General features: G+C 39.0%; 1 protein-coding gene across 1 annotated transcript; it reads left to right on the forward strand.

The window, feature by feature from the left end:
* The first annotated feature begins 3,398 nt into the window (after positions 1 to 3,398).
* LOC140239472 (biogenesis of lysosome-related organelles complex 1 subunit 4-like) lies at positions 3,399 to 15,439 on the forward strand. The gene is made up of 5 exons (XM_072319306.1): positions 3,399 to 3,559; positions 9,147 to 9,218; positions 10,249 to 10,350; positions 11,381 to 11,506; positions 13,019 to 15,439. The coding sequence occupies exons 1-5, from the start codon at positions 3,452 to 3,454 to the stop codon at positions 13,145 to 13,147; spliced, it is 537 nt and encodes a 178-aa protein (XP_072175407.1). The 5' UTR covers positions 3,399 to 3,451; the 3' UTR covers positions 13,148 to 15,439.
* The last annotated feature ends 3,612 nt before the right edge of the window (positions 15,440 to 19,051 follow it).

Raw genomic sequence — 19,051 nt, forward strand, 5'->3', positions numbered from 1 at the left:
ATACCGAATAGCGAATACCGAATACCGAATACTTCTATGTGAAAGCAGCCTAAAGGTTACACCGACAGATCATTCTAATGCGAGCAGTGCACGCATTCGATTACAATAATATGCAGACAATATTTTCCCCTTGCGCTTCGGGAAAACGTACTCGGCACTTCACACTCTCGAAGACAATGGGCCTACTTAGTAAAAGTATGCTTTGCTATTTATTGCTACTAATGCTAGAGAAACTCGTAGCTCTCTCGAGTCCAGTAGCTCCCCCCCCCCCCTCTCTCTCTCTCTATTAATAATCGTAGAAATAATTAAAGGAATCCAAAGAGAAATGTGGATTGGACGGTGAAAACAGCAACATTAGTACAAATATTCAGTGAAAGTTTGAGGAAAATCGGACAATCAATGCAAAAGTAATGAAATTTTAAAGCTTTGGTGTTGGAACCGCTGGATGTCATGTACTGTATGGACAACAAGAAAATATAAAGGGATTTGAAACACAAAAATGCATTTTCATGAAAATTACACATTCCATCAATATTACCCCCTGTTTTCTGAAATCGGTTAATCAAGTGCTCTTTCATTATGCTAGAAAAGTAAACTTTTGTGGAATTCCCGTCCGCGTCCACCACATACACACATACACCCACACACACACACACACACACACACACACACACACAGACACACACACACACTTTTGTTTTTGTTTTCAGTGATCTTTTTATTAATTCCATTTCCTTTGAAAATGATTCTTATAACAGTTTCAAAAAAAGGCATATCACATACATAACATTGTCATAAATGCTCATGCATGTACCAAACGTATTCCATGAAAACAAGAATAATCATTCAATTCATTTTAAGGCAGAAATCAAGCAGGAATAAAAATAGGATGAATTATCCGGTCAATTTCTTTTTAACTAAAAAAAAGTACATGTGCAATTACAGGCAAATTAGCCAAGCACTAAAAACGATAAACAGAAAATGGAATCTCTAACTTATATTAAAAGAACAACAGCAACAAAAAAAGCACCCTCTTTCCCACCTTCCCAATATACCCAACCCCTCAACCGCCCAAGCCTTACTCCCCCCCCCCCCAAAAAAAAAAGGAACCACATTTTTTTTTTAAAGTGATCTTTTTATTATTTCCATTTCCTTTGAAAATATAACAGTTAAAAAAGATACATATCATATACATAACATTTGTCGTAGATGTTCATGCATGTACGAGCATATTCCATGAAAACAAAAATAATCATTCAATTCATTTTAAGGCAGAAATCAAGCAGGAAAAAAAAAATAGGATGGATTATCCGGTCAATTTCTTTTTAACTAAAAAAAAAGAGGTACATGTGCAATAGGCCAAGCACTAAAAAAGAAAAAAAAAAAAAGAAAATGGAATCTCTATCATATTAAAAGAACAACAGCAACAACAACAATAACAACAACAACAAAAAAAAAAACCACCCCATCCTCGTTCCCACCTTCCAACCATACCCAACCCCTCAACTACCCAAACCTCACCCCCACCCCCCAAAAAGAGGAACTGTCCCTCTCATCTCCAAACCCCTCCTCGCCCTCTACACCACATCCACATCCTTACCCAATCCTTCCCACCTTCCTCCCACTCCTCATCCTCCCATCCCCATTCACCTTATAACCACAAACATCCTATTAACAGACACACACACTCTCTCTCACCCACACACACACACTCTCATCTACACACGCACACACATCCACTTAACGCAAAACACACTTATTTCTGCCCACACTCAGAACTTAAATGATTATGTTAATAGGAGCTTTAACATAAAAAACTGGGTAAATTATTATACACAATGCGTACCTACATACACACACATATATACACACACATACATACATATACATGCACATATATTTTATATACACAATACTTATCTCTGAGTTCGAATTTATTTAGAGAAAATGTCAGTGATCACACACACACACACAAAAGAGGGGAGGGGTACGGGTGCATAGATAAAACTAATCCTTTACAAATAATATTATATAAACATTTCCATTTCAGCAAATGCCAACCCGATTAATTTCTTCTGATGGCAATATCATTCTCTTCCTTTCGACATATAATTAATGTATTTTTTAATTCTGCCAACAGTCTCGGTGTTATTGACTGTGATTGACACACACACACACACACACACACACACACACACACTGCGGAACCACCGGCACACACACACACACACACACACACACATATATATATATATATATATATATATATATATATATATATATATATATATATATATATATAGGCCTATGTATCTGTCTTTTGTCTATAGTATCATGCAGCATTATATGAAAAATAGAACAAAAACACGATACATTTACCATGGCATCGTATAGGAATCACAAACACACACACACACACACACACACACACACACATACACAAATGCTTATTGCAACGTCTCCATAGCATGGGGTCAATCTGTGAACTCACTGGTAGGCAAGTAGATTGTGGTTTAAAAAAAAAGTTATAAGATTAATATGTTTACAGTACTATAGGTATCAGAGTATTCACCTTTTCGGGTGCTGTTCGTTATTCCGAAGGTTCATTATTCCGAAGGTTCGTTAATCCGAAACACACAAATTCCCTATACCTAGAGGTTCGTTAATCCGAAAATGAAAAAGGGTGACATTATTGTGGCGCTCAAGTTATTCCGAAGGTTCGTTATTCCGAAGATTTGTTACTCCGAAAATCGTCTTTCCTCTTGTTGTTGTTGTTGTTGTTTTTTTTTCTTGGTTAACCAGTGCATTTGACTTGACCCATTCCCTACGGGAACCTGACTGTGTATTAATCTACACGGGGATTTCAGTATTCGGCATGGTTCTCTCAGGGAGGTGGGAAGAGATCCCTGGTTCTCTCAACATGTTAAGTTTATATATATGCTTTTTATTCTCATACCAACTGACACACTTAATTCAAATGCATTATATGTTACACAGAAGGAAGAAAGATATATAAACTTGAAACTTTGAAAACTCTTGCACGAGCGAGGCTCTCGCAGCTCTGCCCATTATATTGCACATGACGTGCATTTTTCAAATTGGCACTAGACCTTCACCGTCTCTAGAAATGTGGCCTACTTTCTAGCTGATCTTTTGCGCTCAACTTTTAGTTCGGTGTTTTGTACACGAGAAACAAGGGTGGGCGGGGTCAAAGTGCGTAGGCTACACAAGTGTTGTGTAGTTTTATGATATCGATATCGCGCTCGCACGCACGTATACACTTGACGTATACACAACATGGTGAGTACCATTGAGTTGGTATACAATAGCGTAGAGCTCTATGTAAATACAGCTCTGTGGTACACAATCAAAGAGAAATTAGTACACAGTTTAGTACAGAAGCACAAACAACAGGGAGGTGGGAAGACTAAACACTACAGTGACAGTCGAAATGGCAGAAAAGCCAACAGTTTCAGACAACCAGTTGTCTGCAGATGAATGTGTTGATCGAGCCGCATCTTCGTTTGCAGCATATCTTCGAGTTGAACCAGAGAAAGAGGTAATTATAACCAGGTCAACATTGTCAAGCTGCAACGTTGTCGTTGGCCTCTAGACTCTAGAACTATATTGATGCAGTCCCATATACTGCATTTTGTGTTGACTGCTTGGTTCTGACGAATGCGTACAATGCATGCGATGCGTTGCGTTGCGTTGCGAGCCCGGGGCCCTGTTGTTGAACCCACAAATGTAAAAACGCCCACAAATGTAAAAATACATCGCCCACTAATGTAGAAAATCGGGCAAAATCGTGAAATAGGCCCCACCGCAGTGCGCATGCACCCGTGCGTTAGCAAGCATTATAAAATGGGTTCAAGAATGTAGCCAATTGGAAGCGCTGAAATGAGTCACGTGTGCGTGCATTAATTTCTTAGTAAATGCACTAAGAAGAGTCTCTCTTCCACCTCCCTGGCCTGACGTACATCACAATGTTTACACTAGCAGTGCGCACTCAATCAGTTGTTACAAGTGCGTCATAAACGCGTCACGCGCTATATAAGCGCTGTCAATCCTGTAAACAACTTCTAGTTCGGGCCGCGGGCTGCCACAACAGCCGGCGGCCTTTCTTGTGCATAAAACGTGGCGTACGTATACTCTTATACGTACGTACAGCAGTTATGTGCAGTATTTCCGAGTGCGACGTGCGTAAATGTTTGGGACGAACATCTTCGGACATCTTGACTTTTGAGCGAGTGCTACATGTAGCTGACTGGTATTGACCCACAAAGGTACGTGAATAATGCTGTTAGTTTTCGACCCATTTTATAAAACAAATGATGCACAGGATTATTTCGCGTCGTTAGTGAAGGTGCGGCACACTCTCGAGTATTGACAACGGTTGCAAACATGCACTCGGCTGCGCCTCGTGCATGTCGCACCATTGTCAATACTCTCGAGCGCGCCGCACCTTCACTAACACACTCTATCCTGTGCATCATTTGTATAAGGGTAGGTCCTAGGGCTAGGCTAGGATTAGTACCGTTAGGGTTAGGGTTAGGGTTTAGGGTTAGGTAGGGTTGTAGTTATGGTTAAATTGGCCGTTAAATTAGTCGAAGGACAATAGGGAGCCCTTCCGAGAAGTTAAGAGAGGACGAAAGATGCTATGCTGTGGAAATCGGCCCCACCGCTGTATCAATTTCGCGTAAATGCTGTTTGGTGGGGCCGCATTCACAAGTATTATACTGTGGAAGGAAGCCCCACCGCCGTGCTTACCTACCGATGAATGCCACATGGTGGGGCTGAATTCACGAGTATAAATAGGCGAGCCGCCGTAGTATTAGTACGGACACGTAGTGGTGGGGCCTATTTCACGAGTATGCCGAAAATCGCCTACAAATGTAAGAATTGGACATCGCCCACAAACATAAAAAAACGCCCACTAATTTTGTAAGGGGAATAGTAGATCGATTATGTGGAATGATTTCGATCACGATTGGTGAAGATCGATGTAAGAAAGGGAGAGAAGGAACGATGATGTAACGACGAAGAGGTAAAGCTTGTGTGCCGTGTCGGCAAAAGTAAAAGAGAACAGATTGCATATTCCTGGTGTCGATATCAGTCATTCTGTGTGTTGTCTAACGAACCCTTACATTTAAATTCTACAGTCAGTTTAAAGTGTAATTAAATCTCAACCACCAAAGCTACCAATTACAAAAACTTAATACAAAAATTTACTCTAAAACATACAAAATTCTTATCCACTTATGTAATTAAAAAAATCATATACATGTGCCTTATTGTTTGTCTTGCGTCTGTGTCGATATTTTGATGGAACTTGACCGTGGTGATGTTCCTTACCCTTGTATCTCTTTTCCATTAAGTGGTGTATTTGGTAAATTTGTTTAGGTTTCACCTCTTTTTCCGTTTTCAATACTACTGTTCTCTAAATCATCGGTACTGTCTACTCCAACCACAAAAATGCTAAATCTGCAATGAATTCATGTAAGGATGACTTGAACTTCAAAAATGAAACAGCACCGAGAGTCCGAACTGACGCAGACACTGAGGAACCATTGCATTAGATAAGGCCTTTTTTAAATTGTTATGGGAGTATAGACATATAGCCGTAGTCCTAGTTAAGTTAACATCCATTAATCATGTGGACAGGAAAGTGAACTGATCCTCAAGTAAGTCTGCCAAGGGACAACATTCACACAAACTCTCTGTGTACCATGTGAAAAAGCTCCACATCTAAACCATCCACCGACCTGAACGAGTGCTTCTATCAAACACCCGTTGATACGCAGCGGTGGGAATCACTACGTTCACTGCTCACGGAAAAGTGTATAGCTGGGGCTACACTGTAACTACACAATGGGACACATCAAATCGAGAGTGCCAAACCCGGCTAATATCCTACATTTATAGTCATCATTAACCCTGCTCGCAGCGCCAAATGTAAGGGTTCGTTAGACAACACACAGAATGACTGATATCGACACCAGGAATATGCAATCTGTTCTCTTTTACTTTTGCCGACACGGCACACAAGCTTTACCTCTTCGTCGTTACATCGTCGTTCCTTCTCTCCCTTTCTTACATCGATCTTCACCAATCGTGATTGAAATCGTTCTACATAATCGATCTACTATTCCCCTTACAATTTAATGACAATATCACAATAATGTAGAAATGATTCCAAAACGTCGCCCACAAATGTAAAAATGACAAGTATATACGTTGTCGTTGAAAGACCTACTTCTATCTAGAGCAGGGCTGCGCTTCTTGCAAAATAATGTGTACGAGTGCGTTTGTTGGTACCGGGTACGGTTGGGAGATGTATGTCTGTACCGTACCGGTACGCATGTCTGTAAACATGTTGCGGTGTGCTGCGTGTCACACCTTTCCGGGAAAGCTATGCAGGCTTGTTGCGAGTAGGGATTTTCAAGCATGCAGGTCAGTTTTCTTCGGGCGGACAAGGATGTTGGGGGCTTGTTGTGAGTAGGGATTTTCCAGCACGCAGGACAATTTTCTGCGGGCGGATCACAAGGATTTCGGCGAGTTCTGTATTTACGCCTTACCTGCCAGATGCGTGCGACTTACCTAGCTGCTACTTGCGTGTATTTTGCGTGACCTGCGTGAGCTCAGTAACTGACCCTCAATATGCACGCAATCTCGTATAGCTCGCTCCGCGGCCCGCAAAACTGACCAGCTACAACAGATATTGGCAGTATTGCCACCATTCCTTGCCAGTAAAACACCCGTATTATGCTTGTACAATGCCCACAGACGACACCCGCTTCTGGTGCATCTATAGGTATCTAGATCTACGCCAAACGGGCAACCTACGTACTTCAAGTGGGTCAACTGCCTGTGACTTGCGGCAGCGATACGGGCTTCCTACTGGTGTTCTGCATGCGTGGACCTCTGTGGGTGATCCCCACAACTCACCCAGAAAAAGTTTTGATCATGCTCATAACTTGGCTGCTGGTAAATCGGACTTGCATGTGCACGTCTGGGCCATCTGCGGGGAGCTCGTCAACGTTCTCACGCAGGTCCCAGGGAATGCACGCAAGTAGCAGGTAAATAGCATGCGTCTCGCAGGTATAAAGACGCAAGTACAGAACACGCCCAACTTCCTTCGACTTGTCCGCCCGCAGAACATTGTCCTGCGTGCTGGAAAATCCTTACTCGCAACAAGCCAGCGTAGCTTGCCCGGAAAGATGTGACAGTGCCTTAAAATTTGTAAAGGCGCCCTCTTCCCTTTACAGAATTCCTCAATCCTGTGTTCAGGACCCCCCCCCCCCAAAAAAAAAAAAAAAAAGAAAGAAAAGAAATGAACTCACCATACACGTACGCAAGGAGTACTACAGCCAAAATAACAGTCGACATAAACGCCCACTAATATAGAAATACGTCAACCACAAATGTAGAAATTTTCTACATTTGTGGTTGATGTATGAACTTTTTTACTACATTACTAGTGGGCGTTTTCTACATTTGTGGGCGCTGTTCGTTTTTACATTTGTGGTTGAAATTTTTACATTTGTGGGCGATGTATTTTTACATTTGTAGGCGTTTTTACATTTGTGGGCATTTTTACATTTGTGGGTTCAACAGGCCCAGTACTGTAACCTGGCCGCGTCTTGCGCAGCCCGGCCCAACCAGACACCGTAGCGTCCCCGTGCGCCAGCACGGTTGCGACACTTCACTTGTGTACAGCGACAGCCCAGCAGCAGGGCCCTACCTAACTAGGGTCTGGTTGGGCTAGGCCTAGCACGACCACACGCCGCATCTGACGGTGTGTGATACACGTATCTACTAAACCCCATACACATATCTACTAAAGCCTTCGAACACGGCCACCCAACAACAAAACTGTTGAAAATTTCTACATTCTTATCACAAATTTTACGAATCACTCGCGTGAATTGAGATGCTTGGACTATGAGCATGGCATTTCAGTCCATAGTGAGCCCTCACGCAACATATACTGTCACTGAGCAAGAAGTCCAATCTTAACCTGGAATGCTGTGATCATCGCTGGGCGATTCAAAATAAATTTTTCCCAGCTTTGAACTATGCAAATTGCGCTGCTAGAGTTCGTACGTCCGTGCGGTCGACAGCGCCCCGTTTACCCAGTGCTGCGCCGACATTTCGAATCATTTCTGTGATTTTTACGATTTCTGCGGCATACAGGATTAAAACAGGTGTCATTTTTGGTCAGTTGTGAAATATGTATGTCAATATCAATAGCTGAAAACAGTAGCTAAATAGATAAAGTTTTTATCTTATGTAGTTTTAGTAACAATTGTGGTGCAGTAAATTCAAAATAGAGTCGGCGCCCCGGAATTATAAGATTACGTAGTGTCCACACGGTACAGCCCTGTCGCGACTTAGACTTGTGTACAGCGACAGGGCTGTGTGTAGTTAGGCTAGGCCCTACCCTGGCTTAGCTTGGCCCGTTGCGAGCTTCTGTGTACGGATGATTTTAGTCAGAGCTTTCGTTTGTCTTGCATGAAATGTATTCTTCTTCAAGAAATTTCTTTAGTACTGTAGAAACAAAATATTATATATACCACAAAGTCAATGAGCATGAGAATGATGATCAAATTTGAGACTCGTGATCATGATGTGATTCTACTGTGAGACAGTGACAGTATTTGATGATCCCTTTCATCGTTAGTCGCCCGTTGGTAGCTGGTCGCCTTCAAACTTCATGTGATACATAGTCTGATTGAATCCTGTAATTTCAGTCATTTGTTTGAATGCTCTGCCCTGTTAGTTGCCTCCTCAAAAGTCTGATATTCTTTGGTTGGAACAATTTTTTGTGGCCACATTTCAATGTTTTAAGAGCAAGCTACCACCACAAGTTACCAGTACAGACAAGACCAACAGCAGTTGTTTAAGGAACAAGTCCCCTCCATAATACCAGGGACTGTACAAGGTGTAAGACAAAAGGTGCCTTTCTGAAGGTCATTACCATTACTAGGCCTCTAAGCAAATATCTGAGCATTTGGTGACAGTAGATTTTGTTGGTCTAGATTTTGTGCATTTTCATCATCTTCTTTCTCTCCTTCTCTTTGTCCACATAGCTGAATCTATAAGAAAAGTTGTCTAATTTATTTGTCTCATTTGTGGATGGACAGAGTAAGAGTCTGGAAGAAGAGATTGAGGAAATGCTGACGAAACTTGAGGAGTTCCGGGCAGTTGTAGATATGGTGAGTATAACAAGCCGACTCACTGCCACCAAACAGACACTGATAGTTATGCCATCAGCTGTCTAACATTAACTATAATATTGCCTAGAAAAAAACCAAGATTAGTTCAAAACACAATTTGGATTGTGGCTCTTTGATTTCAGTCTACTAGATTACCCTGTCTGTTCAGTCTGAATTATAAATGAGTCATTTTTTAAATCATGTACTTCACAAGTTTTTGCTCTGTTTTGTAACTCTTAAATAGCTTATCCTTATATTCATTGAATCCCTACATTCATTGACCTTTATCCAGAACTATTTCAAGTCCAATTCATTACTTCATCTGTTCAAGTCATTGGTCTCTTATAGCAGCAAAATGTACAAAAGGGAAAAAATTATGGATCTGCATGTAGCTATTTGTATCTTTAATACAATATAGGCCTATACTGTAGTATCTTACTTTGTCCTTTTCCACCCTGTTTTTTTTTTTCATTTTGATAATGAAAAACATACCACAGATCTTGGACAAGAATTTGTTTTTCAGGTGTTTTTGTTTTATTTTGTTTGTTTATTTGTTTGTTTGTTTGTTTGTTTGTTTGTTTTTTTTTTGGGGGGGGGGGTTTGGTAATATTTGGATCTTTCACTTATAGCCCCCCTTTAAAATTCATCTTGACAGATTGCTTCTATTTGTGCTCTTCTCTGTCTGTTACTCTTACTTCTCATTATTATAATGATAATAATATTGATTATAATGATAATTATTATCATTATTATTACAGTTATTATTATTATCGTCATCATCATCATCATTATTAACATACAGCTGTATTTCCCATCATCCCTTTTCATTATGAGAATGGGAAATAAAGGAAAAACAAACAAACTGTGCAACATTAGTTTGCAATTGTTGCATTCACATTCATTTAATGTTGATGCATTGCAAACTTACGTTTGCTTGAACTTGATTTATCATTTCTTTAGATATCCTTTAACTGTTCTCTGTTCATTTAATCTAATTAATTTGAATTTCCCTCCGCCCCCCTTATTTCAGGTTCGAACAGACACATCTCTTGCCCTCAACAGAAGCCTCCCAGAAATATACTCCAAAGCCATGGAAATGGATGCCATCTTCAAGAAAATTGACCAACTAGAGGTACTGAAACAAAGAACAATGTACAGTGTCAATGTGTCCCTTTCATTCTTACTATAACTTTGTTCGTTACTTGTGTACCTTCATCATAATTTTCAAAAGATTGAATTATTATTTGGAAAAATGCTGCTTGGATATCCAGTAAGGTCTCATCTCTAATTCATTTGTTGTTGTTGCTGTTTGTTTTCAGAGTTGTGTTAGTTTCCAAATAATGACTTGATGTTTTATGTGGGTTTTTTTTTCCAGTTTAATGGCTGAAGTGATATATTTGCTGCTGCTTGTATTGCATTACAAATTGGTGTGATTAAGTATAGGACTATATTACTTTCCATTGTAATTGAGTCATTAATTCAGTCTATCATGCCACAAAGTTTCATAGGGAAGAATAAAACCTACGTGACACTTGCTAAGAGAGATATTCCTGAGAAACATATTGCATTCATATTCTGTTTGAACTGTCAATGGTAAGCTGTTTGTCAGGATACAGTTGTAGTTCACAATTAAAATTGCTTTTACATTCTTTTTTTTCCTTGGGTGATGTGAAGATACAAGCAAGGACTCTCGTAAACATACCAGAGGTCGACCACTGTTATCACTGAAAAATGCTTGTTTAATTTCAGTAAGATCAAAGAATGAAGCTAAATGAAAAATTTTATGATATGCAGGATATGTCTCTCTCGGTATGTGTTGAATATCTGTTTGGTACTATTTTGCTTTTAGGCAAGATGTCAGACAGTGCTGAATATCCGGCAACTCTCTCGTTGCAGTTAGTGAAATGCAGCACCAATAGTGACATGTAGTGATATATAAATTGTCATGTCAGTGTATCTGATAATGCTTTTAGCAATACTTGTCGGAAAGTAAAATATGATAGGACTTGTTATTTCTTTACCACACTGGTGAGCTGGTCGTGCTCAGAGTTGGTATTTATGGTTTGAAAGGAGTGTTCCTATCATATATACGTTTGTGTGTTTGTGTGTGTTGTGAAAGTGGCAGTATTAATACACTAATCTAAGTCACATGTTCCACACAGGAGTTCGTTGCCGTGGTGAGGAAGAATGTTGTGGCATATGAAGACCTCGTCAACACGGCGGAGAAAGATCTCGGGACGCTGCACTCCATCAAGTCACTTCTGAACTCATTCCCCTTGTTTTCCTCAGTAAGTGGGCAATGCTCTCTACATAACTACCACTGTGTGGGTCACTGGTTTCCCTTTCAAGTGGTGTGTTTTTCTTTGCATTCAATGACCAATTATTGTTTTTTTTAAAAGAGCTTCCTTGTTGCATTTATCCACACTGTCTTATTACCTCCAGACAACAATTACTACTCTTCCAAGAATGACATGCATATGTGTTTCGAAGTGTGAGAAGGAACTGAACAGCAATTAATTTTATGCCAAAGAAACCCTCTCTTAAACACATGCTTCATTTACTTAAACTGTTGTATATTTAGTTGTCACTTTGTCTAACTTTTGATCCCTTAATATTTCTCAGATCTCCCCCTCCCTTTTCCTGTATGTCTCTCAATTTCTTATTTTTTTTTAAACTAGTATTAAACTACATGCAATATTTTCTTGCAAATATGAATTCCAGTCCAGTTGAAAGTTAGTCTGAAAAGGAGTAAAATTTCGTAGCACAATTTCGTAGCACAACAATGAAAAGAAGAACAAAATCAGATGAAAAAAAAATCAGGAAGATATGACAGTTTAGAATTTCTCTAATCTCCCGGGAAATAGTTTTTGAAAAGCCAATATGAATTATGCAAATTGTAAATTGATGAGGTCATCCCCTCACAACTTGCCATAAATATCACTCATTTGCATATTCATATCAACTCTACAAGAACTGTTCTGCAGAAATGAGCAAAAATTCACTATTTTATAACTTTCCCAATTTTTATCTGATTTTGATCAAATTTTTATTCTTATACTCGTGAGTTTTTCCTTTGTGATCAGACTAACTTATAACTGGACTTTAATTCCTCTCTACCTCATGGTTAGATTTGGAAAACAGCTTGTGTATTTAAGTGTGAGTTTTTTTCACTTTATCTCCTACAAATGAAATCTGTTTAGATTGCAACTGCTCATCTGTAAATTAACAAACATACCAGAAAAAAGGAACCAGCAGTTGCGATCTTATGCCCCAGTCACAAACACGGATGCTCAAGGATTTACACGGTGATCCGGGGAGATCCGGGGACGTCCCGGGAGATCTGGGATTTTGGTATGACTGTACACACTGTATCAACACGGCAGCTACACGGATAAGGCCGGAAGAGCGCGGCGTCTACACGGACAAACACGGCATCTACACGGATCAACACGGCAGCTACACGGCAGCCACACGGACCACCCCGGATTGCTCCGCCAACACGGCAATCCCCGGATGACGCCGGATGTTTTTGACCTCCAAAAATTGCTGTGTTGGCCTCCAGGCGTCAACATGGATCTCTCCCCGGGTCAGATCCGGGGTGGTCCGGGGTGATCCGGGATGTCTATGTGACTGGGGCATTAACAAATTTCATTTGTAGAGGGAGACAAATTGAAGAAATTCACACCCCCCCCCCCCTGAATATTATCTTGCTTTCAGCTTGTGTATTGTCATACCATGTTTTCATCTTATATGATCAAAGTTTGTTTACTTAATATTCTTAACTGTCATCATGATTACAGAGAAAAGGAGCCAGCTCTCGTCCCACCAAGAAATTTATAGCGCCCCCAGTTTACTCTACAAGTGACTACATCTCAAAGAACTGGACACAGCAACAGGAAGAGGTGCGTCATGGAGACACAGACGACTGATGCTGATTATTTGGCGGCTGGTATGCAACTGAACTTTGGAATCTCACACCATTGCTGTGGAATATATGCAATAGAGACAAAAGATGTGTCGCTGCTGTATGCAGAACTACAGAACATAAGTGTCTATATTTCTCTTCATGGATCCGATGGCAAACTGTTCAGTTCCCATTTTTTTCTTCCTGAATACCTTTCAAATCTTTGAATCCACTGTGGAGTCAGTGACTTGTTATGTCTGACAAGGCTCAGGCAAGCTTCTGATCGCTGGGAACAGTTGATACAAAGTGTGAATGAAAATTGAATAAGTACTTTGTATGTTAGTGACTAATACATTTAACAGTGAACATCAAAACCTTCATTGTACTAGCATGCACAGGTAGCAAGAAAGAGTGGGTCAACTTCTGATATAAGAAATTAAAGCTATACCTGGGCTCAATGAGCCCCCTTCTGCATTTCACATTTCATGTAATTGAAACAGGCAAAAGAATTAATATCCCTGAAATATGATTTTTTTTTTCACATCTTAGTCACATTTTGAGACTCTATTCGTGAAAATTGGAGTAACATTTGCCGAGATGAAGCACATTTTCATGACCAATGTCACCAAAAATGGCAGTTTCCAGTGACATTTGTGTGTACAATGTATGGATTCTTTTTTCCGTGTTTTTCCTAGATAACATCCATTTTGCTTGTCATCAACTATGCCAGATAAAAAGAAGCAGTTATTAAAAGACATTTTCCAAAAGGTTATCGTTTGGTAGCAAGATTGGGCAGCTAAGATTGAAAATGAAATTTTGTGTTTCCTTTTATCGCAGGCCACTACACTTGTACATCATTTGTTTGGCCCCCAATTTTCACATTGAAAGACTTAAGTAGCCCGAATTGGCTATCGCAGAAAAAAAAGTTTGTGCCGAGTCCACATGTACAATGTACATTGTATTGTATATCCTTGACATGGTTGCCTGTCACCTTATTCTCTGTTATGGATGCAGCCCTGATAAACTAAGCATCTTCACATGTCAGTACTTTCAGTGATAATGAGAAACTTCTGGATTTCGTGCATGTTATTTGTAATTTAGCTAAAAAGGGAAACATCCAAAAGAAAATGCTGGTTTATCTTTCACTCATTCCACCGTTGTATGCGCTCTTTTTTTTCTTTTCTTTTTCGTTTTTTATTTGTTTAGTCCTTTTCAGAGGAATCTTGCTCTGAAGTGCAATACACAGTGTGACATTTAGTGACTTTGATAAGAGGATTGAGACAGAGAAGCTTTGAAAAGAATGTAGGTATTGAGATGGTCAAAGTAATTATTAAATAACATATATTTTATTTTATACGTCTTCCACTATGATTGTAATGAGTAAATGTGAATTGTGGTTGAAGGTAATTTGCATGCATTTGTTACAAACATCTGTCAATGACTGTCCTATTCTTGTATTTGTATGCGATTGTGAGTACAACGTTCCAATTATTCCTGAGCTTCAGTGTGAAAGAGATGTGCTAAACTATATTCACCAAAGTGAAGCCTCAGTATTGTTGTATGAAAAGAAAAAGAAAAAGAAAACAAAAACAGACAATTACATTCTAGTAATGTATTTTGAATGAGCGTTTATTGTGCACTAAACATTAATTATGTACTGTATATGGTGAGATTTGCCTAAATAAAACAGTTACATGTATGTAATCATCAGAATGACTGCTGTGTACCAAATATGTCTACCAATATCTACTAGCATTGATGCAATAGGTAAGGCGGCATTTTGTATCAAAGGGATTGTGTAATTTTGGCTGAGATGGGGATTCAGGTTTAAGCTTTTTGCGAGATAATTAGAAACCACTAATATTAGATAACAAGGACCATACAATTCTGAGAAGAATTAAAAGTTTATTTGGTAAAAATCGGTTTTGAAATGGCTGAGATAACCAAGAATGAAGAGGTCCTAATAAATGGTATGACCCTTCTTTTACAGGACCACTTTTTTTTTTGCTTTATTTTTTTGATATATTCGGTCATTTCAAAACCGATTTTCATCACATAGACTTTGAATTCCTCTTTTTGGTTTCTAATTATCTCACAAAAAGTTAAGACCTGAATCTCCACCTTTAATAAGCAAAACTATGCCATTCCTTTAATATTTTGTTATGCGCAAAAACGTCCAAATCATTGAAATGTTTGTTTTTAGAATATTACATTTCCAGAAGTCTTTTTGAGTGAATTAAGGCCAGACCTCACCTTTGCTGTAGAGTGCAATAATAAATTCAGCACAACGGGCATAGGCATGTACAGTGTTTTGAACCCTGTCAATATACATTTAAGTTCATTAAATGCATTTACATTTGATTTGATTCGATTTGATTTAATCGTATTTTCTGTATGGCATCGCCTTACAATTTCTTGTTTTCAGCAATATCGTCAAATATTGCGATAACGTTATAAATTATACGTAATACATTGCATGGTATTACACAGCTTGGATATTTCATACAATTTCAAGGATTTCCATGACACGTAGGGCCTACAAATCTGTACAATAACTCAATGAAAGCAAGCAAGGAAACAAACAAACCAACAGACTAATAACAATTATTCGAATTGCACGTTGTCATAGAGTTTTATAGGAATACACTCCACTGCACACCAGAAACAAAACTAGAGAGAGTATAGTGTCCTATGAATCATGTCTGAAATGGAAACGTGGAAGGAAGACAGAAAAAAAATGGACTTTTAAAACAAATTCATCCAAACTGATTGGAGGAACTCTATATGCCTATGCATGTACAAAAATGTCTTACAAGAAGCATGGCTTTAGAAAACTTGTGTAACAGGTGAGGATTCAGAAGATTTTTGAAGCTTTTGATAGTTGAGATACATGTATCTAAAAAGCACAACTCTGATATTGTACAGTATGTCCCAAAAAAATTACAACGCGGCCTTCCGCAATGATATCTTTAAAAATAGTGAATGAATCTTAATAAAAATTCAGGGTATGAGACTATAACTCATTGCCCACATCTTACAGAAAACCCCATTCGATTTGCTTCAGTGGTCAAAGAGAAATACGGAACTTTGTAGAGGATATCGGGAATCTCTTCTGTCCAAGTTCTGTCTATTGTTCACACACAAGATCATCGAAATGCTAAACTCGGAAGAATCCGATTCATGACATGTTTTACAACAATCCACATTTCTCTGTGACCGCTTAACCAAATTGAATGGGGTTTTCTGCAAAATAGAGCTAAGATGTTATACCTTAAGACTCTGAAGTAGCACGTACACAGGTTGATCATAATAGGTGTTATCAATTCGAAAATCTGATTGTAATTTTTGGGGCGACTTACTGCAGTATGTCCCCAAAAAATTTACAATAACATTTTCGCATTGATAATGCCCAATATGATTACATTTTTCAAATGCTACTTCAGGGTCTTGAAATATAACATTTTAGCTCTATTTTGCAGAAATCCCCATTCGATTTGATTAAGCGGTCACAAAGAAATGTGGATTGTTGTAAAGCATGTCATGAATCAGATTCTTCCGAGTTTAGCATTTCGAATATTGTGTGTGTGAACAATAGACAGAACTTGGACAGAAGAGATTCCCGACATCCTCTACAAAATTCCGTATTTCTCTTTGACCACTGAAGCAAATCGAATGGGGTTTTCTGTAAGATGTGGGCAATGAGTTATAGTTTCATACCCTGAATTTGTATTTAGATTGATTCACTATTTTTAAGGATATCATTGCGGAGGGCCCCGTTGTATTTTTTTTGGGACATACTGTATTTATATACACTGTATTTATATTACATAGTCTTTTGTATAATTGACAATAGTCTACATCGCAGGATGGTATCTGTCGTGAGAGTATAATACAAATAGGCCTCTATATCAATATTGAACAGCGCCAATAACTAATTGTTTTCTATACCTATAGTACCAAACAGTCTTGACATATAATGTACATGTATGCTGCCTCACAACAATAAAACCATTAGATATACACTGTATAAATACACAGAACAAGAAATATTAACCACAATGCCAATATACATGTACGGCAATCTGATGGGTGTGTGAAAATTCCTCGATGTTTAGAATCGCGTTAAACACAAGTTAAAAAATCCATAAGTTACACGTCTATTCTGTAATGGGTTTTTGAGTCGAATTTATTTCGATAAAGGGCAGCGTAATTGGTCAATCTCCACGCAAAATTTAAAATAGCTTATTTGAATCAGCTACCGCATTCGTTCCTCTCTGTTTATCTCTCTCAATCATGTCTTTTCAGTGGTATAAAAGAGTTGCATTACATAGGTGAGAATCTTTTAGGAGTGACGTATTTTGATGGAAATAAAAGTAGCTTTCCGCTACAAACACAGTGATGACAATACCCATCGCTCGTTAAAGAGCGATCATATTGCTTAAAGTCAAATCTTTTGAATGTCAGTGGCCAATCGATTTCTTTTTTCCAAATCCAAACGATTCTCTTGTCGGAGCTGTTGACTGAAGTGCAAACGATGAAAGCGAAGATGATGACGATTATCATGCTAACTTACACTAATCGTAGACTCCGACACCAACTATAGAAGCAGAATACCTCCATTTAGCGAACTGTGAATATGAAATTGATGGAAACGGGTATAGAATATGCAAAATCCATCGAATATTAGTCATCATTACTGTATGTCGAGCTTATTTGGCAAAACCTTCAACCGTTCGGCTTTTCTTAATTTCCTATGTATATCAGGCCATGTTCTATATCCTACACTCTTTGGACTTATCTATACTTCGTACAACATGGACTTTCTGGACTTTGTTGTAGCTTTATTTTTTAGAGATGCAAGCTTACACCTCAATTTTTTCTTGGAAATGGGTGAAATGGATTTTGTAATCTATCATACGTCGACATCAGGGGCCTGTTTCATAAAACTATCAATTAGAACTGCCACATTTCTATGACAAATTTGCTCTCAGCCAATCAGATGCAAGGATTTCAGTAGCTTGTCACATCTATGACAACTTGTCACTGACTGGTCATCAATCTCTGGGTCTGGGGAGAAAGAGTGGATTCTGCTCAAAACACTCGTTATTCAGGTAAAAAATAGGAACCCTAATCACTAGCCCCTGTAAAGATAATACAGCTTCAGATGCTTTTGATAAAGACCCGTGCATGGGGAGACATGGACGTGGCCCGATTGAATCGAATTTTCATTCTCTGCCCACCGGGGTGCGTTTCAAAAAAATAATAATAATAATCATGAATAGCTAGCGCCCGTCAGCTAATACTAGTATATATATGCCAATTGAAGAATATAGGGCCTACATGAATACGTTCATGGGTAATTATAACGCTTGACACCTGTCGAGATTCGATGGCTGTTTATGTGCTAGAATACAAAACTATCAGTGATAAAGTTATTTTGCTGAAGGAATCTTTGATTATATTACAACCGGGCCAACCTTCCCATCTCTTGGTATCTCCACGCCACCCGTTTGATCGAATTGCTGGACATTTTTACAGATTAACGCTATGGCACTCCCAATGGTAAAATGAAATACCAATCGGATTGCTCACTCGAAGTTTCGGAGTTCACACTCGCTGTGTAGAGCTCAAATCGCAGGCCAAGGACCTTAAACCACGACACCGGATGGACCTGTACGAAGCGGCAAATGTGTGGTTCAGGAAGGCCGTTGTACACCACCGTCCTTGCATCCGTATTGGCAGAGAAGATCTGATATGAAAACGACATGTCGTTTTGTATCTCAATTACGTTTTAAAGCTTTGAAAAAGTCCCAACAACAATCACAATTCAAGTCTGAGCTCTATGTTCATGATGTTGTCCTTTTGTTGTCTGTTTGTCTTTAAAACAATAATTATAACGAGACCCGAGAATTTGTCAGGACTGTCATGT

The sequence above is a fragment of the Diadema setosum genome, chromosome 16 (genome assembly GCF_964275005.1).
Source record: "Diadema setosum chromosome 16, eeDiaSeto1, whole genome shotgun sequence".
NCBI lineage: Eukaryota > Metazoa > Echinodermata > Echinoidea > Diadematoida > Diadematidae > Diadema > Diadema setosum.